This window comes from Alosa alosa, chromosome 1, assembly GCF_017589495.1.
Source record: "Alosa alosa isolate M-15738 ecotype Scorff River chromosome 1, AALO_Geno_1.1, whole genome shotgun sequence".
NCBI lineage: Eukaryota > Metazoa > Chordata > Actinopteri > Clupeiformes > Clupeidae > Alosa > Alosa alosa.
The window spans coordinates 44022462-44047341 of NC_063189.1; the positions used below are offsets into that span (position 1 = coordinate 44022462).

At 44.0% G+C, this 24880-nt stretch overlaps 2 protein-coding genes across 6 annotated transcripts in view; one reads left to right on the forward strand and one right to left on the reverse strand.

Moving 5' to 3' along the window:
• The first annotated feature begins 75 nt into the window (after positions 1-75).
• ccdc24 (coiled-coil domain containing 24) lies at positions 76-14791 on the forward strand. 2 transcript variants are annotated; one of them, XM_048263524.1, is made up of 9 exons: positions 76-346; positions 682-856; positions 3439-3608; positions 7507-7650; positions 7767-7871; positions 9607-9661; positions 12288-12351; positions 13425-13527; positions 13802-14791. In XM_048263524.1, exons 2-9 carry the CDS (start codon positions 707-709, stop codon positions 14460-14462), a joined length of 1452 nt encoding a protein of 483 aa, XP_048119481.1. In that variant the 5' UTR covers positions 76-346; positions 682-706; the 3' UTR covers positions 14463-14791. The 2 variants fall into 2 exon arrangements, with proteins under 2 accessions (XP_048119481.1, XP_048119472.1); XM_048263515.1 differs by lacking the exon at positions 76-346 and adding an exon at positions 363-439.
• A 7404-nt stretch (positions 14792-22195) lies between these two features.
• Positions 22196-24880, reverse strand: part of slc6a9 (solute carrier family 6 member 9) — a 43271-nt gene continuing 40586 nt past the window's right edge. For all 4 annotated transcript variants that reach the window (XM_048248732.1, XM_048248738.1, XM_048248745.1 and 1 more), the window contains 5 exons: positions 24705-24839; positions 24475-24574; positions 24218-24318; positions 23538-23708; positions 22196-23398 (listed from right to left, as the gene is read on the reverse strand). In XM_048248732.1, the coding sequence (XP_048104689.1) occupies positions 23129-23398; positions 23538-23708; positions 24218-24318; positions 24475-24574; positions 24705-24839 (777 nt within the window). In that variant the 3' untranslated portion in view covers positions 22196-23128. The remainder of the gene's footprint in view (positions 23399-23537; positions 23709-24217; positions 24319-24474; positions 24575-24704; positions 24840-24880) is intronic.

The following is a 24880-nucleotide window of genomic DNA, read 5'->3' on the forward strand; positions in this document are numbered from 1 at the left end:
GACCGAATACCAGAATATTGATGGGAAGCATGACATTAGCCTTCCCTTTTGTTACAGGCTAACATTATGTATTAGGCTAACTTGATTTGCCTACAGCAATAATTTATAGAAACTTTACGTTATTATCCGAGTTAATTAGCTGACTGATACTTTTCTGTGAAAATAAATACATGCTAAAGCCTTCTTTATGACAAGTAAAAAAAAATGTGGCTGACAAATTTGCTTTCAGATGCCCTAATTTAGGCTAAGAAATATTTAATATTAACGACACTGTGGTCTCGCGATGGTTTGTGCTTGGATACAGCAATGTTTACTCTAGATACAGGAAGCAACACGTTTCAGTTCGGTAAGTGGCTTTATTCCGAAAACATCAATGTTGTGAAGGACCGTTTACACACACTGCGTAAACACAGACAGTAGCAACACAGATGTCTTATTTGTAGGCTACATCACATTAGCCGTCTATCATTATGCACAAATTCTGTGTTGCCTTAACATAATTTGCATACCATCAGCAATCTCAAGGGGCAAAACGTCTCTTGTTAGCTAGCACATGATCTGAACTGAACTTGCTCAGTGAACGCAGGCATATATCGATATAGTTTTTTCAGCTAATATAGCCAACTTTATGTCAAATTAATTTAAGTGTATATTCTGCTGTTTGTCCCTTGATCTTTCAAGACGGTTGAGGCGGAGTAAGTGCCTTATGGAATCTCAAAATCGCACCAGTGGAACAGCATCGCAGAATTCTCTGTGGAATTTAATTATGGAACACGTCCCGCCCTCTGAACTGGCCGAGGTCCGCTCCATAATAGGAGAAGCATTGATAGACTTTTATTCAGACCTTTGCACCGAGGTGAGTGGCTCTCTAGTGTTCAATTGTCTTTCATTCTTAACTTCCTATCCGTAGGCCTACTCTTTGTGTGCCATTTTCCAGAGCTATTGAATAAATAAATTCATTATCTCATGTAAAAGACAGAAATAGGCAGAAATAAAGACCTTGAGAGAATTGAGGGCATTTCAGAGCTGTCATTACGCACAATTGCTTCTCTAAAATGCAATGTGTGACATAATATTAAAGCCATCTGTTTTGTCCATGTGTGTTAATGATAGTATTTTGAATAACTTATTGATCGGTCATTAGCTCACATATATCTCTTTGTTGACAACCTTAAGGTACCCTCTTCCATGTTAGCCTGGCTGACACCAGACTGAGATTTTGTCTGGGGACATATTGTTTACTTAAGATTTCCAAAGGGCTTAACCAAAATCCTTTTAGGCAAGTCCCTCCACTCGGTGGCCATATTGCAACACATTTTGGGCACTTATCAGGCATCTATTTCAGGCAGAGCTGCCCGTGCACAAGATTTCACAACACCAACCTTGCTCCAGTGGCGAGATCACAACACATGATTGGCACAATGTATTCACATGTCAACTTTTATGCCGCGGAAGGGGTGGGATATGTGTAGACAACGGCCATATTGGCGTTACAAACAAACCCCATACCAATTAATCTTCATTTCACAAATCTCAAACACATCTTTCTTGTAAATTAAGGTCTTAAATGTAGTTGTTTACTCAATTCCAAAACAAATATTGTGCCTTCACAATGCTCCTTGGAAGGTTCAAGGCTCCCTCTGACGTTCTTCAGACTGTGTCCCATATAAAGCCCATCCCATTCCAGTGTTGTAATTGGTTCCTGTTCTTTTGGTGATTCGGAAATCGGAAGGTCACCAGACGGATCTGCAGAGCAAATTCAAATGTGTGCACAGATTTGTCTGGGTTCGCCCACAATACTTCCATGCTATTTTATGGTTTGTTTTAGGTGTCAACACATATTCTCTTTGTCTTGTAATGTATTCAGGCTGAGACTTTCTGGATGTACTTAAAGAAGTCAAGTAAAACCAGGTCACACGGCGTAGTTTGCGCCAGTAATGGCTTCCTCCTCCCCAAAATCAAAGTTTTGGTGGGCAGTAACAATTCTGCACTCACTAACCCTCCCTAGCAAGGTCACGGTCCACAGCAGGCTGATTCACAGGAGATATGCTAGCTCCCTTTCATGTTTATCTCAGGATATGAGACTATGGTGGTTTCTTGAATGAGGGCCATGTGGCGGTGAGTGCCGAAATGGGCTTTCCAGCCTTTAAGGTACCAAACGGGGTTTGTTTTGTTAGGTTTGTGACCAATCTGTTGTCATTATATACTGGAGAAGTGTTTTTGTTTGAGAACATAAATGAAGACTTGAAACAAATTGCAAGAGTTAAACCCTTAAAGCCTTGAAGGGTTCATGCACTGTCAAGGTCTAGAAGATTGTGCAATGATGGAAGGGTCATTATCCAAGCATTGTTTTGTAAAGCAAAGACCTGGTTTTCCACATGCAAAAAGTCAGCCTCTGTACCTCTGTAGCTTCCTTGAATGTCCAAGCACACATTTCCCAAGACTTAAGAACTGCAATCAACAACTCATAACTACCCAGCAACAGCCGCTCACATCATAAACACCTGAACTCTGAAAGGCCTTGACTGGAACGAGCCGTGAAGCAGACAGCTGTGGGTCAGCAAGGGTTTCCCTAGTGAAGGGAGCAAGTCTGTGCCCAGCCCAAGGGAGGGGAAGGGGAAGGCAGTGGTGGGGGGTAAAGGCGCCCCAGGACCAGAGCTACCTTGCACTGGGCTCAGCTTTCCCCTCTGGTCAACTGCCAGCGTTTGAAGTGTGCTTTGGGCATTGTTTTGTGTGCTGAAATGGGGGTGGCAGCAGGTACATAGAGTGTTAGAGGCCGTGGGCTCCAGGGGTAGTTATCAACTTGTCTCTTGAGATGGGAATTGCTTAAAAAGTATTAGTTGATTTTCTTTCCTGTGTGTGATATTTTCAGTCCCCAGAAGGTGTTCTCAATAAATGAACGGAGTTAGGGGTCAAACTTTAAGAGTGGAAACCAGACAAGGATCTAAAAGTCAGTAATATAGTACAGTGTTTCTCAAAGTGTGGTCCGGGGACCACTAGTGGTCCGCAAGCTATCCCAAGTGGTCCGCAAGCAGACGTGGTAAAATATAATATAGATGAGTTGTTTGCAATATTGAACCAACTTGTATGTAAATTCAAACAGTTCTGCAACATGCCTATGTATGCTACGCCAGTTTAAATCATATGAATCCTCTGACACAATAAGCAAGGTGAGGCCTATTGTGTAATATACTGTTGAAGTACGTCTACTCTTCTTTTTTTTTAGCTAGGTGGTCCGTGAGGTTTTTTTTCATTGGTTAAGTGGTCCTTGGTCTGAAAAAGTTTGAGAAACACTGATATAGTACATGGTGTGGTGATTCAAACTGTTCAGTAAATCCCAAGTCCCAAGTAAAATTCAGCATTTTAGCATTTCGTTCCTTGACATTTTATTCCGTTGAAAAAAATCTCAGCTTGTGGTTTATTTTGGAATGTTGTTAGGTGGAGACGTGGGAGCAGATTTGGAGGGAATCGCTCTCCACCCGGCAAGGCAGTCGGCCGAAGACTATGCGGTCACCCCTGGCTGACCCCCCAGCTATTAAAGCCCTCCTGAAGGCTGAGATCCAGCTGCTGCTGCTGTCGGTGAGGGAGAGGGCGTCCAGGGGGGGCAGGTAAGAATACCACACTAATCTCAGCCACTCCTGCTCACAGACAGCACTGGGAAGTGGCTCAGTAATATTGTGTGGTTTGGTATTTATTATCAGTTTCTGGCTACAGATTGCAACAGCTGACATTTTTTCAGGCGATGGGAATGTAAAATGGCTTTCAAACCTGTCTAGCTCAGAAAATGTCAATTTACCTGAACAGGGGGTTAACTGGTGATGATCCGACTGCAGAAACCAAGGGACACATTTAACCCCTTCAGTGTTACAGCTACTAGGCACTATTATTTCTGCAACACTACTCACTAAGGTTGCTGTGGGATTGTCAAGTACTGGTGAATATGTGGCCATCCTTCCTCTTGGGCCTCACTCCCAGGCCCCCAAGACACCCTGACCCCCTGACATTTTTTTTGTCACAGTTGACAAATTGGCATGACCTCAGAAGAGACCTTTGGTTCTTTAGGACCCATGAGATGGGCTTCAAAGGTCAAGGCATATTTTACATCTTTTATTTTTGTGACAGTCTATGCATGCAAATGCTGGCAGTTAAATCGCAAATGAAGGAATGAGAACACCTGCTCTGGAAGAAGTTGAACTAGAGTTTGAGTTTTGAGCCTCGGCTACCTTAATATATAATATAAATCATTTTAAGGACCTGTATTGTTATGCAATGGTTACCAGTCAGTGATAGCGTCATAGTCCCTTTTGAAATAATTGAGGCTGTAAGTGAGTCCAGGGATTTGACATTGCAGAATGCACGTCTATGAATTATTGTACTATTGTTGCATACCAAAACACTGGCATTGAAACCACTTGTTCACTTAAGTCTCACTTTGAAGTACATGTACAGTAGCACAATAGTCAGACACAATAGCAGTAATCCTCTTTTTAGTGGCACACTCTTTGTAAACCAGGCACCTTAAGCAATGTCTTCTTGTATTTCCGTGTTCCACTTTGCCGTCCGTTATTGGAGAATGATGGTGCACAGCCGGACTCTTGCTGACTTGACTGGTTTTGGTGGCCTCCTGTTCTTCAACAATGCAGCCGGATGGTCATTTCTTTTTTTTTTTTCTGGAAAGAAGTTTTTTACAGGTGCCAGTAAGACAGAAGGGTGACCATCACTCAGCAACTGAGGAGATGTTGGAAAGAATGCTGTCTCCACCTTCAACTCTCCCCCCTCTGTAGAAAGTCAGACAATACCATTAATTGGTCCTATTATGTTCTGAAAGAACGCTTTGTGTAGCTAGCATTTGGTTACGCTAGTTTGCTTGTTTGTGCTGTTCATTAAGTTCTAAAATGCCTTTCTTGAATGTCAGAAATTACCATGATATTTATCACATTATAGATACGTCATCCGTGCGGTGTCCTGGCAGTGACTATTTTCTTTTATGCTGTGTGCTGCGTCCAGGCCCACTATTTAGTGTGTCCGCATGCACGCCCGTCCCTTTGATCGCTGTTTTAAGGTCCTCACTGTAAATCAGCCAATCTGCTTTGAGGACAAATCGGGATCATTTTTGTTTAATATTGCTCCAGTGGCTGACTTTGAAAACTGGCCAAAGCAGGAAGCTGTTGAGGCGTGGTCACCGTGAGCTCTCAGAACCGGCCAGTGGCGTCTAAGCCTCTGATAGTGAGCCGATTTAACAGAGATGGTTGGCAGTTTGGTTTTTTTTTTTTTTTTTTTGGGGGGCGTTTAGTTTTTGCATTCTTTTCTTTTTTTGGAACTCTTCTCTCCCCTCTTGTGTGGTCCGTCTCCTCGCTATTGTCTCAGTGATTTGTTTTGGCCATCCGCAGCCGAGCTGCACCTGTCCCATTATGTGGACGGGGGGTGTGCTGAATGCGTCTTTGAAAGAGGACCATACCCTGACTGAATCAGTAGCGAATGGTCTTAAAAGCGTCCCAAAAGGGCTCCCTAAATCTCTGGTGGAAACTAGCATAACAATCAGGAGCAGGAACTGAGAACCTCAAAGACTCTGTGTATCTGTGTGTGTGTGTGTGTGTGTGTGTGTGTGTGTGTGTGTGTGTGTGTACAGTGTATTTCACATGTAGGCAATTTATCAGTCCCAAAGAAGCTGGTTCTCAATAGGTTTCTTATTTATGTGAAAACATGGCGCGTTTTCTCGCGTCTCTCCTGCTTTTTGATGTTTGGGGTCTTCTAAGCCATCTTTGTTGAAGCGATTAGATCTCCTCCCTTTGCTTTAAGCACCTCTAAGCCGCTTACTGATCTCTGCTAGCACCCACAATGTGGCCTCTGTTTCTGTCATTATTCAACCCCCACACACACACACACATCCCACAGTCCACCACCCCCTCTTCAGCAGTGACTCATTCCCCTTTCTTCATCACAAAGAATCAGTCCCAGCTTTAGACTTCTGTGAACATGAATCTATTGTGTCCAGGTGTACCTAAACTCATGCTTTGCCAGGTGTCCATGTGGAGTGTTTTACATTTCAAAGGATGTTTTTCGTCTCTGTCTTGCAATTTAGGCTATTAGCATTAGGCAATTTAGTTCTACAGCCTCTAAGTTGTGTTTATCTTGTTGCTTACAGCTGTCATACAAAGGCGATGTTATGAAATGCTATTACTGATAATACACAATATTGCAATTGTTGTGTCAATAGTAATTTGTGCCAACTCTAGTGGGGCAATGATATATATATATCACTGACTGTTTATAGTAGTGTAGTGTCTATAGTAATGTAACTTTGACAGAAATCTAATTATCTATGGCAAACCTGACATTGAATTATAGAATTATAGAATTAATATAATTATATCCCTCTGGTGTTCCTTGGCCCTGGTCCTATAAAAACACCTTTACACACACACACACACACACACACACACACACACACACACACACACACACAGACACAGAGAGAGCAAGAGAGAGAGAGACACAGCTGGTAAGTGTAAGGGCTCGTTTCATGGCTGGAGAGGTTGGCTTGTGATGAAGGCAGAGGTGGCAGTGGTGGTGTGGTATGGTGTGGTGTGGTGTGGTGTGGTGTGGTTGTGTATTGTGGGCACTATGTTGCTCAGCTCTGCTGCACTGTGCTGCTCCAGTGCTTTAATCTGAAAAACATGGCCATCTCCACAGCACAACCCCAGACTGCTGGAGCCACACATCAACCTCCTCCACCACCACCATCACAACACACGGCTGGAATTAACCGTTCGTCTGCGTGCATGCGAGCGTGTGTGTGCAGCTGCATACTTTTGTGTGTGTGTGGGTGTATGTGTGTGTGTGTGTGTGTGTGTGTGTGTGTGTGTGTGTGTGTGTGTGTGTAACTCTACTGCTTGTTCATTCGAGTCCAACAGAAGGAGCAATGGTGTGCAAAAGCTGGACTGAAAGCCTTCTGTCAAGGGCCTGAGTGTCCGTACATCCCCTCAAGATACATTTGAACAGTGGCCCTTTATCCATGGGAATGAGTGATGTAGGCTTGATTTTGCTCCACTGTCTCTCTCAGATGCCTTTCTGGGGCATTAACTTTTTTTCTTCTTTTTGCTGGAGACCCCCAATCCAGGAGAAAACTATATTTGGTTGTTTGGACAAAAAGACAGCCTTTTACTGGACATGAAAATGCAGCCTCGGGCATGCTAGCAGGGAGGCTAAAATCTGTGTGTGCTAGCATCTGTTGATAGCATAAGGTGTCATGGTTTGCTGAACCCGCTGGCTACTGTTACAGCTAAAAAAAAAATCCAGAATAAAAAAATGTATGGTAATAGCACAAAGGAATTCTGCCTACAACACAGACTGGCCATTTGTGTTTGTCACCCTCATCTACACCTGTTAAGAGCTGCTAATGTTTTTAAAAAGAGCTTAAATAGGTATGTATTAGAGATCCCTCTTGAGTAAATCCACCTGTCCATCATATGGTTTGCTGAGTCTTACAGTATGTGTGTTTTATAGGGATGCAGATACTGCACTGTCCAGCTACAGCCCTAGCGTGGTCAGCTACGCCCTTGGCAGTGGCTCCAAGAGTCCCAGAAGCTCTGTGGAAAACAGGGACACACCTAGCAGACCCCAGTCCAAACAGAGCCAAAATGGAAGTAGGTCAGTCTGGTTTCCTTACCTAACATAAACATTGCGTAAATGCTTGATTATGGAAAAGAAATCCAAGTCTGTTGGCAGTTTGACTCGAGTGGAACAATGTCATGGGTTTCCCTCAGGTCCAGTTCCCGGCTCTCCTCCGCCTCCAGCCTGGAGGAGGAGATCGAGTCTGTAAAGACCAAGCTGAACGTCGCCCATGTGGACAAGGTTGTCTCCCATCTCCAGTGAGTGACAGTCCTGGCGGGGTCTCAGAGCCCCTATCTACAGAACACAGACCTCTCCAGTCTGGCACTGAGATGTTGCACGAATGCTTCAAGTCAGCCTGTTTTTTTCCCCTCCGTCACATTCCTCATGGTTGAGCTCCTCCAGTCTGGCATGGCCTAAAGTTTACCGAGCGCCCGCCTGGTCTCCTTATTGTATAAACAGTGACAGAGGGGCAGTGGCCTCTGGAGCTGCTCCTCGCTCTCCGCTTCATCTTTACTGCCCCCAACCCCCATATGCCACCATATGCCACTTCTTGCACACTATGCGTGCAAGTCAAAGATTAAAGAGACTCTAAACCACGGCTGTCGCTCTGAATCAGTCACCACTGAAGGCCCAGTAAGGGCACTAAATTGACACAGTGGATTTGGTGTTGACATGCCATGCAGGGGACTGTCACAGTCGCCACTATGCCTGCTGGTCGCTGCCTAAGGGATCTCTGATTTACCCATCAACACATCCCTGTTTTCTTTGTTTCTTCATCCTCACATCCCTTCAGTCTTATCCTGTTTTTCTCCCAATTTATATTTTCAGTTCTCTCTCTCTCTCTCTCTCTCTCTCTCTCTCTCTTTCTCTCTCTCTCTCTCTCTGTTCTCTTGCCATCAGTTTGTATCATCTGTTTCTCTTTGTCTGCATCTCTCCATCACCCTGCTGTCTCACCCTCTCTTTCTCCTCTCTGTTCTCATTAACAGTTTTTCCCCTCCATATCCCTCCTCTCTCAGCCTCAATCTGTCTTCACTGTACTGTGATGTCTTTTGTAAGAGTTTCTTTCTCCCTCACACACGCACACTTGCCATTCTCCCCATCCACCCCCCTCTCCCTTCTCTCTCTCTCTCTGTCTCTCGGCCTCTGTGTGGAGGACTTCATCATGAGGGTCTGTGTTGGGGAATGCAGGCGTTGGGGTGTGGCTCAATAAGAGTATCAATGAGGAAGGTTGAACAGAACTGAGCTGAGCAGAGCAGGCTAGATCCTTCGCTCAGCCCCAAACAAAAGCCCCTATTGTGAGAAAATGAATGCCAGACCCCTGGCATATGCAAGATTCTGGGGTCTGCAAGAGACAACGTGAGGAGATGGAAGAAACTACAGTGGTTACATAACATAACAAGTAGGTCAGTTGTCCCCCAACCCTGAGATGATGGAGTCCAGTTAATAAAGTCCATGGATGAGGGGAGTACCATCTGGAATTTCAAACCCAAACATAGGCACTGGCAGCCCTATACACATAACCATCTCTGAAGACGTTCATTTCACTGCTACTGTGAAAAAGTGGCAGTATCCCCCTCATAGTAGTTTTTGCATGTTTTTACAGTTAGTAATCCTTCATTTATGTACAGTAACTACAACCATTATTTCTATTACTGTTTATGCAGTATGCAAAATGTGTGTGTGTGTGCGTGTGCGTGTGCGTGCGCGTGTGTGTGTGTGTGTGCGTGTGCGTGTGTGTTTGTGCTTGCAACTCTGTGTGCATGCAAATGTGTGTGTGTGTGGTTGTGTAAGACACACACATCACACAAGAGAGAATGAGAGTGGTGGTTAACAAAGTAAGGCCCAAATGAGAAACACATGCCTGCTTCTCTGTGTCACCCACTTCATTCTCTCGCTGTTGGAATACTTTCACATTCACTAATTCATGTGCATGAGGCTTTTCAGAAGGCATGCCGTGTTTGGAGCAGGAAATTAGCTGTTTTCTTTCAACAGATCAGTGCTCATGGAAGACTGTGAAGCTTTGAAAATGGAAGTTCAGTCTTTGCAGGTGAGGTGTGGCACAATTTCAGCCTCTAAATGCCCAAATACCTTAGAGATATCTCAGTTCTAGTAAGATGTCAAGGCAGGAAAGACAATTATATTTTGTTTGCGTAAAGTCGGGGATTTTCTCAAGAGAATGTCCTCTTTAGTGAGTTTCTTTAGGTTTTTATTTCTGGGATTGTAGCAGGGGAGAACACTTTTAGATTGCGGAGCACAGGCAAAAACTGCTAGAGGTCACTTTTCACCAGTGCCGGCCTTGGCCAGGCCACTGGCCCCTTATTGCTTTTCCGCGTGCGTTTGCTCGTTTCCCCATGGCCGGCCTGTGCGGAAGAAGAGATAGCGAGACGGCGGGCGGCCTAAGCCTCCGCAGGCTGCCAACGGCACGCAGTCTCTTTAGAAAATCTGCCGAGATTTACCTCGCACTGGTGGTCACTTAGTTTCAGATCCAAACTCTGCCTCCCATCTGTTGGGTATAAATAAAGTTGTTGTTGTTGTGGTACACTGAAGTCCCCCCGAAGCTATTCAAGTGTGGCTCTGCCCCCCGACTGGAAACACTGCCGCCGCCTTCCGTACGAAGCGCACCTTATTGTGTTCCTGGTCTGCACATTGCCAGATGTTCCTGCTTAGAGTCGTTCATCAGGGCCCTGATATAAATTTAGCCCATGGAGGGCGCAGGTTTTTTTTTTTTTTTTTTTTTTTTTCCCCTCGCCAACTGCACAATGTGAGAGTGCTCTGCCGTAATTTACTCTCTCTCTCTCTCTCTCTCTCTCTCTCTCTCTCTCTCTTGCTCACCCAGGGCCTCTCCAGGCCTCTACTGTAGAGAGTCTACACTCTGTGAGCACTGCTGCAGCCCGTGCCCAGCTCCCTCTCCTCCTCTCCCCTCCCCTCCTCTCCGTGCTGGCTCAGGAGTCAGGACACAGCCAAAGAACAGATGTGGGCTTTTTGGCTGCCAAGCAGATGGGGGATCTATCTCCCCGTGTCTGGCACACGATGCACACACATACCCACACACACACACACACACACACACACACACACACACACACACACACACACACATACACACACACACACATATACACACACACACGTGCACAGACTGACATACACACACAACTTAAAAGCACACGGTAGACTCCCACTGTTTGCTGGGCATGAACACACATACTGTACTCATGCTTACATTAATATGTGCATCACATGTGCATACATATATGCACACACTCCACATGTATACATACGTACATTGCAAATGCACTCACATACACAAACTGGCACAACATTTAGATATACTGTATTCAGACTATATTGGGCGTGAACACACACAACACAGTCAGTCTCTCTTTCTCTATCTGTCTCTCTCTGTCTCTGTCTCTCACACACACATATATACAGAGAGAGTGAGAGAGAGAGAGACACTCCTGTTCTTAGATCTGTGGATGTACTTAAATATATACTGTACGAGGCAAAACATTTCTTTTAAATCGCACGCAGTTGCCACACACAGATATCTGCATGGTGCAAAGACTGTGATTCCTGCCAGATGTGCTTTGTCATGCTTCTTGTGTGAGATTTTTTGGAGATCCCTCCGGACAAATTTCGAAATCCTCCCATTTGCATTATCCACTTGTGTAAAAAACGTAACGAGAAAATCTGGCCCCAAAGCCTCCATGACCAACTCTTGGAAAATATTTTCCACTTTTCTTTTAACACAGCATTTAAGATAGCCTAAAGACAAGCCACTGCGCGAGAGCAACAAGAGCAAGGCTCTCTTTATGGCCATGGCAAGTAAATTACAGGCCGTTTTATTTGAGAGAGGGAGAGTGAGACGCTCCACTCCCCCTCTCCAGTCATCCACAGGCTCATGTTAACGATGCTCTGCTTGCTTTTTCCCCCTCCCTGCTACGCAGGCCGCCATGCGGTGGTGCGACCACACGTCTTAAATGAATAGCCTCTTCGAGGCGTAGAGATCGCTCCTGTTTGTTTGTTTTGCGAAAAGCCGAGACGGTTCACCCTGCCACGTTCGGTTGCGTACTCAACACCCTGCTGCCAGACAGTGGAGGCATGACACGGGCAGGCATGATACGTCTTTGGCAGGCCGAGACCTCACACAAATACCTCAAAGCAAATAAAAGGCACAGACGGGCAGAGAGGTTTGTGTTGGGTTTGTGTTGGGTTTAATGGTGCCGGCCTGCCATTGGTGATATAGTGTGTTGGACACGCTGGCTCGCTCATGACTGTCTGGGTCGAGTTGTGGTCGAGCCTGTGGTCGTTATAGGAGTCCAGATACTCATGAAACACTGCTGGGGAATCATTTAGTGGTTTTGCCTACACGCTGTGTTAATGGCGGACGTGTGTGTGTGTGTGTGTGTGAGAGTGAGTGGTATGTTTTTTTTTTTAGATTAATGGTAGTGTATGCTTATCCAGAACAGAAATAGCCCCATAGTTAGGAGCCCTTATGACACCTTCTCATAATCCTATCCGTTGGACTCCTACTGTACCTATTTGTTTTATTGGAAGTCTGTGACGAGTTTTAAATTTGACAGCATTGGTTTAGTGTTGGTTGAACAAGAGGTTAGTATGCTAGTGTGGTGCTCTGTGAACTAAAGATGTTGGCCTGTGATTTATTGTAGGAATGTGTAGAGCAGGCCCATCACAGCCAGGACGGTGGGGAACCCCTGGAGCCCACTGTAACAGGTGAGTATGCCAACCACAATGGCTACCCAAACCTCAGTCCTGTCTGTAATCATTATAATCAGTGTTACATGAAACTTTATTCACATTCAGTGTTAAATTGTTCTCCTTTGATACATACTTTCTTTACATCAACGAGATTGACATCCCTGAATACTGACATCCTAAATGTTTAATGGGGGCATGAAATACATTGTCTATTGTCAGTGAGTTTTTAGTATGTATAGGCATCCATGTGCCTGAATAGGTTTTCACTACCATCTAGTGGTTTACTGCTGAAGAGAACCCTGTATTCTGTGCACTGTAAAAAAGCATAAAGACAGATGTTTCCTGCCTTGTATGGATATGTGGTGGACAAAAAAAAACTGTATTGTTTTGAACTTTTACAGAAAATGCCACATAATGCCACACAGGTTTATAGTGGCCTTGGTCAGCCTCCTTGTCAGGCACATTGTAAGCTGCATGTCCCTTTCCCAGAATGTTTGGACCAGTGGAATCTTATTAGGATTCCAAACCATGGCTTCCCCGAGGCCCTCCCGCCCATTCCACACTGGGCCTTTAGATCCACTGTCTGTCTGTCTGTCTGTCTGTCTGTGGATCTCCCGCTCCGATCTTTCATTAGCGCAGAGCCTGCGCCCGTCTCCCGGCTGCCGGCAGTAGCCTCGGCTGGGGCGCTGTCAGCACGCCAGTGCTCCTCTGGCTCCTAATGCGGCTAAATTAAGAGCTTGTCAACCTGCCAGAGACACAGCCTATAGCAGCAATCTCAGGGAGAAAGGGGGGGAAAATCGAGAGCGAAATGAGTTCTTCCGTTTTAATGGAAACCCCCCCCCTCCCTCCCTCCCTCCCTCCCTCTCACCATAGAGTGGGGAAATGAGAGTGGGGCTGCATGGGCTGCCTGTCTATCACTGGGGTATTGTGGTGCGGCGCTGGGGCTGTTGTGAAAGGCTAGCTTGATGCGACTGTTATGCGACTGTAATGACTGTAGCATCACAGTGTGCTGTTGTCCTTTCTTCTCCACTCTCCTCCACACATCCCCACCCCCCACCTCCACCCCCATCCCCTGCGGGCTCCTGCAGAGCTGAGAGAGCAGAGGAAAGTCATCCAGATGGACCTGCAGCGGCAGCCCCAGATGAGCGGCGCGGCCTCTCCTGATAAGGCTGCCTCTCAGGGGCTCTCCAGGTTAGACGGCCCGCTTATCACTGGCCCTCATACTGGGTCACCCCACTCACAGGGTGCAAGCAGTTCATTTAATTTCTTTTTTGTAATAAACTTGCTGTAGGAAGAGATTCCTATATTGCTGTTACAGGTTTCCTTGCAATGATATAGATGCTGCTCTTCCTGTAATGTATTGTATTTATGTAGTAATGTATTTACTACTGATTAATAACTTTTGTATTCATTTTTGACTGTCTCTGATTTACTTCAGTGGAGTTAACATGAGTTTTTCTTGCAGACAAAGGACAGAACGCCATGTCAATGATTTAGGGATGTACCGCAATCCAGCGCCTCCATCAGCATCAAAGAAGCCTCTCCCCAGGCCCCCGTCCTCTCCGAGTCTGCCAGCCTCCACTCCTGGAGCCCAGCTTAGTGCTGCCCACCCAGGCAGGACACCAGGATCACCCCCCACCCTGGACCACTTGGCTTCTCGTCTCCCAGGGTCGCTCTCCCCAGAGGCCCCAGAGTGGGGGAGGGAGGGGGGCTGCAGCCGAGACACATCATTCCCCCGTCTCAGGCGTGGAGGCTCCAGACTTGGGGAACCGAGCCTCCCGCCCCTGCTCAACTCCTCCAGTCCCTCAGAGCTGCGGATCGGGCAGTGTGCGATCGTGGGAGAGGGCCAACAGGGTGGTCTCTCTCTGGACGCTAACCCGGTGTGTGACAGACTCAAACAGTGGTCACTTCAGTCAGGGAAGGGTGTGCGGTCATCTTGCACGGATGCCTCCACGCACCCACTCCCTCGCGCCAGTGGGGTCATGGAGTGCCGTCTGGCTAGCGAGCTGTCCCTGGATGCCATGGTGCCCTGTCCACCTGTGTCCCAGAAACCGGCCAACAGGGGGCAGAGTGTGGCCAGGCGTCTGGGCCTTCCCCAGGGCGACAGACTGGTTAGTCCCTCCTGACCCTGGAGGGTCCCTGAAGGGACATTGCACTGAGCAGTCAGGGAGTTTACATGTGAAGCCAGCCATGCATTCAGACGCCAAGTGATTATATTAGTGATCAGTTTGTTTGGGTTGGGTATAGGCATGTGGTTACTTGCACTAGAAAGAAACTTTCCACTGTCATTGCAGGTAGAGGAGTGATTTTATTGTGCAGTTTGCATTCAACGTAAAAATGTTTACTACAAATGTACAACAAACCACAAACTAAGACAAGGCATTTGTTATGTGTAAAAGCAGAATGTGATTATGTTGTAAATGCAATGGAATTGTGGATTAATAGAATGTGAATAAACACAACATTCTCTTTAATCTGTCTCATGTTCCTTTTCATGTGAAATGGTACATTGATTAAATAATGTCATGGAAGTGTCATGTCATAAAGTATTATCACCGCAGAGGTTTTGTGTTTTTTACATCAAACCCCTTGTGTTTCCAACAATGCTTGCATTTAAGAAAAGCAAATTTAATTTCAATTTTTATCAGAGGGCCTCACAGGAACTTGATATTTTACGCTTCTCAAACCTAAATGAGTTTTCCCATCAGCTATTGCTTAAGCCAGGTAAATCAAAGATGGCCAGGTGGCCCTGATCAGTAAGGCTATGTATTTAGTACATGTGACCATAGCCTGTTACCCTGGAAATCCAGAGTTCTTGCAAGAGCGCAATGGAATGGATGGAACAGATGGAACTCTGGCAAAGAGCAATGATGCACGTTACTTTTACCCCAACATTCCGGGGAACCAGCTAAACTGATGAAGACAGCACTGCAACGTTGGAGGACAGTACACATTGGTCGTAGTGTTATCCGATTGCGTCGAAGTCCGAAATCATTCAGAGTAAACATGGTCTAGTGTTATCCAATTGCGTGTAGTGAGATTTTTAAATGCATGCTTGTTGCCGCCCCTCGAGTTGGGCCATTACATTGTTCTTTGCCAGACCCTTAATCTTCCTAGATTATCAGGGTCTGGATTTTCCAGGCTAATAGCCTGTAGTTCTGTATGTTGAATTTGAACAAAAATGTACTCAATGGGGCCTGAAAGTCCTGAAATAATATCTTTGTCCACACTGCTCCTCACCTATATCCATCCTGGCTGTCGCACCTGTTCCAGGTGTCGCTCTCATCTGTCAGCCTCAGGTCCTTCTTTGAGTCCAGCAGGTCTTTGAACCTGTGACTGAGGCAGCTTACAGCAAGGTCACTGCCACTGTGCCAGACAAGACTTTAGAGGTGAAGGGCAAGGACTCTGCATGTATATATTATTAATAATAATAATAATAATAATACGTTTATTTTATATAGCGCCTTTCTCAAACCCAAGGTCGCTTTACATATTATATGTATTATATATAGCGCATGTATATGATGCAACATAATGTCCCAGTCTGAGCTGGGTTTTGGACCGATGCCCTTGGGCATGTGGGGCCAAGACTTTAACCTTGAATCATGCAGCCCCTTTAAAAATAAAACAAACCCAAGGCCAACACTGCAACTCCTTGGTTGAATGACTCCATTCATGCTCTTGGACGCGCCTGTAGAGGGGAAGAGTGTAAATGGAAGAAAGATCAACTTCAGGTCTCTTATCAAATCCTGCGAGATCGCTTAAAGCTTTATCAACTCTGTGAAAAAGGCCAAGGTAGATTTGTTTTACCAATTTAATAAATCAACAGGCCCACAGACCTAGAGTGTTATTTACAACCATAAATTCTATTTTAAATCCTGCTGTTACCACTATTACTGTCTACTCTCCTGAAATCTGTAAGGAATTCTTAAATTTCTTCATGGACAAAACTGATCAAATAAGAGCCAACATCTCCTCTCCTGATTCCGCTCCTCCAGAGATGCCTTATCCAGTCAGCCATCTCCAGCATTTTTTACCAGTATCCTCATCTAAGCTGTCTGAGGTGGTCTCTCACATGAAGCCCACATACTATCCCTCAGATGTGATTCCCTCTCGACTTTTTAAAAATGTTTTTACTATCATCTGCCCCTTCATTTTAGCCAGAGTCAACAGCTCCCTAACAAATGGAATTGCCCCCTCTAGCTTTAAGCACACTATCGTTCAACCACTGCTAAAGAAGCCCAGCCTTGACCTTACTGAAAGCTCTCATCTTTCCTGAACAATTTTAATATCCTCGGATAAATTTCAATCTGGTTTTAGAGTTCTGCACAGCCCAGAGCCTGCCCTGCTAAAGGTGCAACATTCTGCTTTGTGTTGATTCTGGCTCCCATGCGTTGCTGTTCTTGCTTGATCTCGGTGCTGCCTTTGACACGATTGACCACGACATCTTACTAAAATGCCTGGCACACACAGTTGGCTTGGGGGGGGCCCAGTGTTAAGCTGGTTCACCTCCTATTTGAAAGATAGGACTTATATGTATATATGATTTTGGACAATTGGACAATCCTTCTTCATCTTCTGCTGCTATTAACTGTGGTGTCCCTCAAGGATCAATTTTAGGTCCTCTTTTATATTCTCTCTCTACATGCTGCCTCTCAGTTCTATCCTGCAGAAGCATAATATTCAATATCACTGTTATGCAGACGACACACCGTTGTACTCACACCTGATAGCATCTGCACACTAAAGAAACTGTTTTAACTACCTTGACGACATTAAATCCTGGAAGGCCAGTAATTCTCTTCAACTTAACAATAGCAAAACCAAAGTAATTTTATTTGGCTCCCAATGCTCTGTCACCAACCTAAGTAATGCATGGTCCCCTGTTTGCCATCCTGCACAGTGTGGTCAAAAATGTAGGTGTTTTATTGGACAGCTCACTTAATTTCAACAAACAAATCAGTAGTGTGGCTAAGTTAAAGCAAAGTCCTTTTAGGCAAGTCCCTCCACTCGGCGGCCATTTGACAACGCTTTTTGGGCACTTGTTGGGCATCCATTTCAGCAGAAATGCGCGTGCGCAAGGCTTCACGACACCAATCTTGCTCCAGCGGTGAGATCACAACACATGATTGGCACGATGTCTTCACAACACACCATATGATTGGCTCAATGTATTCACATCACACCACATGATTGGCTCAATGTATTCACATGTCAACGTTTTGCCGAGGAAGGGGTGGGATTTGTGTAGACAACGCCCATATTGGCGTGACAAACTAGCCCCATGCATTTCTATGGAGTATTTTTTGAGTGCTGTGTCTCCACATTAGAAAGTCTCTGGTTAAAGTCCTTTTTAACTCACAATGATCTTGACATTTTTATCCATGCTTTTATCATCTCAAGGCTTGACTTTTGTAACTCTTTATATACAGGCATGACCCAATCTAACATTCCAGATTGCAAATGGTATATAACGCCGCTGTTAGACTCTTAACAGGCACTAAGAAGAAAGATCACATCACATCTGTCCTGGCTCAGTTGCACTGGCTACCTGTAAAGCATATAATAGATTTTACATTTTTACTTTTTGTTTTTAAAGCCCTAAATGGACTAACCCCTTAAAGCTATCCCCTTACTATGCACCTAGGTCACTCAGGTCTTCTTCTAAACAGCTTCTCACAGTCCCTCATTCAAGACTTAAAATAAGAGGCGACCGGGCCTTTTCAAAAGTTGCCCTGAGGCTCTGGAACACCCTTCCACACAAGTCCCACAGTTGCTGGTTTTAAATCCAACTTAAAGACCTACCTCTTCTCTCTCCTACACTTTCCTTTGCTCTTTTATGTTATTTTATTATTTTTATTTACTTTTATGCTTTTCAATTGCATGTTTTACTGTTTTTTTTAATTGTTTTTATGAATGCTTATTTATTTATTGCACTTCATCTCTATTTTGTTTGAATTCATCTTGTATGCCTTGTTACTTGCACTTATATTTTATTAAATCCTTTTTATTCTATTATAATTCTGGGCTCCTCTTTTACCTATGTGTGTACAATTAACTACCTCTCTGCCTTACCTGTGAAGCACTTTGGGTCAACTGCCTGTTGTCCTGTTGTATACAAATAAAGTGATTTGACTTGACTTGACTCTAACCACTGAGCCACCAGCACAATCACTCTTAATGTGTTATGAACTGTTTTGGTAAATATACAGAGCACATAGCGTGGAGTGACCGGTTCGGCCAGAAATAGAAAACCGGCCGAAAATAGAAAATTGGATTACTGAATACTGAGGTGTCATGACGACACCCATTGTTGGCTCAGGAATATTGTGGATATAATATGACACAATACTGTACGTAGAGAACAGCATTGTGGGCAGGCAGATGTGCTGTCATTTCACAGAACTTAACCACACAAGAGTTACTAGCTGTAATCATGAAACAAAAACGTGGTCAAAAATGATCTTTAAAATAAACTTTATTTATCATTTGTAATTGAGCATTTTAAGATATACAGCTGACATGACTAAGACAATTTCAATGCAATTTGGCCCTAAGGTTCAAAAGACATGGTTAGATATGTTTGATAAAATGTCTGTGTTTGTCCCATTTGTGCTTTGTTACCCCCATCCCATTGACTTACATTGGCATCACAAAATGCCCTACCAATACTTATACAGTAGTGTACACAAACCATTTGTAAAGGCATTTTAACAAGAGGGAAAGAACCATTTCTGGGTGTCTTAATTCATTTTGCTTGGAGATATAAGATGTGTTGTGTTTTTAAAGTGCTGATACATGATAATGATATAGTACTGTAGTTAAATGTGTGCAGAGTTTTCTGTTTGCAAACAGAAAAACCTCATTGGAATTCACAGTTTTAGTAGAAGTATGCTGTCAGGTTATAGAGCTGGTGATAGGTATTACACACTACACACAGTGAGGTAATGGAGGAATATTTTTTTTTTCCAGTTCATTGAAAACATGGAAGTGTATGTCAAGTTGCCCATCAATACATATTGTCACAAACTATCTTGTTTTAGTGAGAGTCTCTTCACAACAATGCTTCTGATTAAATTCTTCCTATTAATACTGTTACATTAAAACCTCACTTTTTTCCATACACATAGCTTGTTCGACCATGGCATTAATGTCAAAACATTTCCATAAACATGCATTAAATTGATCTCTAATGCACCAATTTGCTCAGGACATATATTGTTAAAGTACATGTATTGAAAAATACAATGGATCTTTGTTGTCAGAAAAACAGGATGAATTTGAATCAGAAACGAACATTTATCAGTGGAACTGCCCCATGCTTAACTTCAGTGCTATGAGACTGCATGTATACTGTGCAGGAGGTATAACACTGTTGGCTGGTAATCTACATCCACGCCCTCTGTATTTCAGCGTTTCTCCAATAGCATTTCACTGGAGTCGCAGGAGCTATCATACACCACACTGTTAAAAAGACTTCCTTTGTGTTTCAAGTTTCAATCCACAGTTTGGCAATACTTTTGATATCAGCTGGCTTTTAGAACAACTGAACATGGATAAAAAATGGTTAAAATCAGACAGAAAAAAAGTTTTTCTAGATTTTTAAGTATCTGTACATAAAAAATGAAAAGGAAAGAAATCTATTTTAAAGGTAGACTGTGTTTGTTAAATGACAACATGAATAGTTACATTTTGATTAGAATTACATGAAGTCTATACTGATCTAACCATTGTCAGCAGTAGGATAACAACTACACAAAGCACATATTACACTGAACACCAGTTACATCACTACAAGAGCAAAAATTAAAAAGAAAAAAAACAAACTGCCTGCCCACACCCTCCCCCCAAAGTAACGTTGACTCAAACCTTCCTCAATTAAGACAAGAAACACATACATAAACTGGTTTGATTATTTTTCTTTACATTACTGTACAAGAAACTGATAGCCAAGGAGAAAAGTACCAGGACAGAAAGGACTAGGATGCAATTGCATGGCAATGATTCTCAAGATCGCTACTCTAGTAAAAGTAGGATTGCAAGTGAACAGCTTGCCTGTAAATTTAAGGAGAGGAAAAAGACAGCCCAAGTGAACCTTCTGACAACCATTGGCACCAGACAAATGTGTCGTTACAGTGGATAAGCAACATTGTAATACCATCAAGTCTCCGTACACCCTGCCCTTATCTCATTGCAATCTGCATTGGGGCTGCTCTCAGCCTGAATGATGTGTGCTTTCCATCACAATGAGGACAAGTAAAAAATGCTACCAATAACATCCTCAAGTGCCCCCAGGACCTCTATACACACACACAAACACACACACACACACACACGCACACACACATGCGCACACACACGCACACACACACACACACACACGCGCATACACTCATGGTCCAAAAAGGTACAAATCCACTCTCATCTTCCTCCACTCTGGATCCTCCCAATCTGAAGTAAAGCTTGAGTCTCTAGGGCTTACAACGAGTGTTGTGCTTTTTGAGTTCAAACGAAACAAAGAGTCAAACCACTAACTACTCCCCTGAGAGTCCGATGCCTCCTGTTGGACTGCAAGTTCTTTTTGTTTGTTTGTTTGTTTGTTTTTTTTTTTCTTTTTTTTTTTGTCTTTTTTTGCATTCATATTTTTAGACATCTGATATAACTTGTCATGATACTTCCATAGAGATACACTTCATAAAAATGTACAGATAACATCCACTACTACCAGAGGATCCTGACCTTTATACGGTCAGTCACATGGATATTGAGTATTATTTACAGAGATGTGCTGTTATAAGATTAAAAACGGTCATTTAAATCAGTTCATAGTTCTCTAGTTCTCTAGCAGCTGCTTTGCATGGTCTACCTCTCTCTCTTCACAGTTTGTGGCCAGAACTCTAGGACCATATCTATGACATAGCCCCTGTGCTGCAGCTTTAGGACCATATCTATGACATAGCCCCTGTGCTGCAGCTTTAGGACCATATCTATGACATAGCCCCTGTGCTGCAGCTTTAGGACCATATCTATGACATAGCCCCTGTGCTGCAGCTTTAGGCTACAAGAGTGTTTTACAGGATAAAAACAAAGAGAAGAGGCTTTACTGCAAAAACCTATTTCCAGCAGTCTGGTACATACGCCTCAACCCAAGGTCTTAACGTGGAGAGATATTGTCTAAAGATGAAATCTTCAGGCAACCCCAAATAAAAAGTAAAAGAAAAAAAAATCAAGTCATGGATGAGGAATGGTAAACATTACTGTTATTTCTAAACATGCTGCAGTCTAACATACTGTAGGTTCCTCACAAAGTGGACATATTACTTCCTAATACTGTAAGAAAAACAATGGTTTGACTGAGCTCACAATGCAACAGAGATGTACATTTGACTATTGAATTAGAAATGCTGAGGCCCTCGCATCTCTCCTAACCTGGCTTCCTGTGCTAGCTTGTTCTGTGTCCAATGCCACAGTGATTGGCTCAGCTCTGAAAACAGCCACATGTCAGGGACACATACAAGTACAAGTCTTCTCAGTGGAGAGAAAGACAGAAAGAAAGCTACATACATCCTACCATACAGCTGGGCCATATTGATGGAAAAGTTTGTGCACGTTGAACATGTTTTTGGTAACATGCCTCCTTCTTTTCCTCACCCTCAGAGTGACACAACATGCAACCAGTGCCTGCCATCGCATCTGTTTACTTTACACACAAAGATATTCAAGATGCTTGTCAGATCATCCACCAGTGAAACACAACCTTCAAAGGTAAATCCAACTTTGCATTTCATACAGAGATGCCTGGAAGACTAGGAGAAGTTGGCACTTACTGTAGTGTGCTGCAGCTAAAGCAATACCCCACACACACACACACACCACCAAAAACTGCCTTTTCGTCCCTATTTAGTTTAGTGCCAAAAGTAAACCAACATGGAATCAATTAACGAGGTGTTGAAAATGGATTTCATTAGTGTGTAGAACCCTGAGAGTGGGTATTGATAAGCCATGTGCTTGGATGAGTGAAGCTACACTGTTTAAAAAGGCGAAGCCAAATGTCCTTTGTATGATTTGTGCTTGTTTATGGTTGGCTACATCATAGATGCTCAACAGGCCAAATATCACTATCATTAGGACCACAACCATAATTTCTGCTTAGCCCCTATGTTTCTTTTTTTGCCATGGGATGCCATTAAAGCAGGTGTTGACTGTTCTGTCAGACCCTGGAAAAAGTAGCTGGGCAATACCTGTAGAATGGACAAAGCAGACTAGGATCCCTACATGGATGCAATGACTGCGGTTCTTGTGCTGACACAAAGAAAATTTGGTATCCACCTTTCAACTGACCAGCAACTATTGCTATTTAAGGTACAAACTGTCGCTTCCATAAGCTGCTGTGATCTGTGCTACTGCTATCACTGCCAAAACGGTAGATGACGAAACATAATGGTAAAAACAAAAAAAAGATTGCGCTACAGAATATACATACAGTAGGTTTGCAACACCTCTTCTCTCCCTCTTGCATATGCTCACGAATGCTTTCGGTCTTTTTCAATTTCTTTTTTTTATACAAAAAACCTGCATTAAATTATGCAAACCATAACGGGAAAAGAAAAAAAAACATTTTGGATGACAACCAATTCATATCACTAGAGGTTAAAAATAAGAAAGCCCTTACAATATGTAAAGGTTTTGCTGCAGTGAACATGGAGATGCCCGGCATGGTGATGTGGCATCATGAGAGAGAGAGAGAGCAACAGTGCCAGGGCCGAGCCGTGCCACGCTGTGACCGGTGACTCTATGCGCTGGGCGTGGGGTTGTGTGTGGAGCCATTACTGCCCTGGATGGTGACGTTGATCTCCTCCTTCTTCTCCTTCTCCTTGTCGTTCTCAGGCTCCTTCTCCTTCTCCTTCTCTTTCTCCTTTTCCTCCTCCTTCTCCTTCTCCTTCAGGTCCTCCTTGAGGGGGCAGACCTCCACGCCGTCCGGCCCTGAGGCGTAGCGGCCCTTGCGGTGCTCCTGCAGGGCGGGGCCCCAGTTGGGATCGGGCTTCAGGGAGAACTTCAACCGCTGGACAGACAGACAGAAAGAAAGACAGACAGAAAGAAAGACAGACAGAAAGATAATGATATGGAGAGTTTAGTTGGAATCTTGAGTTGCTTTACTGGAGTACTGGACTGTGTTCTACAGACAATGACATCTACTGTACCTCCCAGAAGGTGGCGCCAGGAGACATGGCGATCTTATAGAGCGCGTAAATGGGTATGCATATGACCGAGGACAGAGCCATGAGGAAGCCGATGGCCAGAGACCACTGAGGGTACACGTAGGTGCCATAGGTGATGGGCCTGTACTGGATCACTGTAAAGATCAGGATGAACTGAAGGATTGGAAAGAGCAAGAAGATACCAGTAGTGAGTGTTTCTAGCATAATTATCTCTGTATCATGAGGCTGCCTTTCAGGTCTCATTCTTACTCAGGACTCAGGAATGTACTGTATTACTAACCCCTGACAACATTGCTACAACTTGCATGATTGAAAATATAGCAAGGACTTAAATATATCAAAATCCCTATGCACTAGTCACTTGTAGATTCCAGGTTCTGGTGAAGTGCAGTAATAACAGACTTTAAAAAGTAAACAATATCACCACCACATTAAATGTTTATTAGGAGTGAACAACGCATTTCGCCGTTGGCTTCCTCAGATTCGCTCAGCAGCCAACAGCCACATGCATTGTTTGTTCCTAATAAACATTTAATATTAGGTCAATGTCTGGTGATATTCTGTATATTTTAAAAACTTAAATATATAATTTAGAAATGGGTTTACAGTTCTACAATACACAATTACGGAGGGTGCTTGTCTTGTCTATAGGCTGCACTCACAGAGATAATGATGGGGGACACAAATCGCCAGCAGACCCTGAAGAAGATTGGAGGAGGGAAGCCCAGCATCATCTCCACATCTCTGAAGTAATTCTTGTGCCCTGTGCATATGATGGACAGCACAAGAGTCACCACATAGTGACCTTTACAAATGCACACTTGCACAGATGATGTAGCATGACATTTGTGGGTATGTGCTCAGAGACGGAGGACTAACCACAAATATATGGCACAGATATATGACACAGATGACTTACCATAGACATACATAATACAGATGCACATGATGCAGGAGATGACGACCAGCGAGAAGCTAGCAGCATAGTTATCCATGAGCAAAAGCCAGTATATCCCTGCCTGCACCACAGAGACAAAATGGGACATGCACGTCAGTAGATGTGTGGGTGTGGGTGTGCACATCAAAGACAGTGTGTGTGTGTGTGTGTGTGTGTGTGTGTGTGTGTGTGTGTGCCCTTCCTGTTCTCACCCGTGTGGTCAGTGGCACTCCAAGAAGGAATCCTACGATGGCCACTCCCAGGGTGACAATTGTCTTGTTCTTCATGATCCAGTCAGTGCCAATCTCATCCACGATAGCAGTGACCAGCGTCTCCAACAGACAGAACTACAGATAGGCACGAAATGATCATTCAGTCCACAAGGTAA

What these genes read in the sequence shown, in the direction of transcription:
- ccdc24 (XM_048263515.1), top strand. An exon ending in AAGGTTGTCTCCCATCTCCA is followed by an intron (nt 7,872 to 9,606) that starts GTGAGTGACAGT and finishes TTCTTTCAACAG; the next exon opens with ATCAGTGCTCATGGAAGACT. An exon ending in CCTGGAGCCCACTGTAACAG is followed by an intron (nt 12,352 to 13,424) that starts GTGAGTATGCCA and finishes GGGCTCCTGCAG; the next exon opens with AGCTGAGAGAGCAGAGGAAA.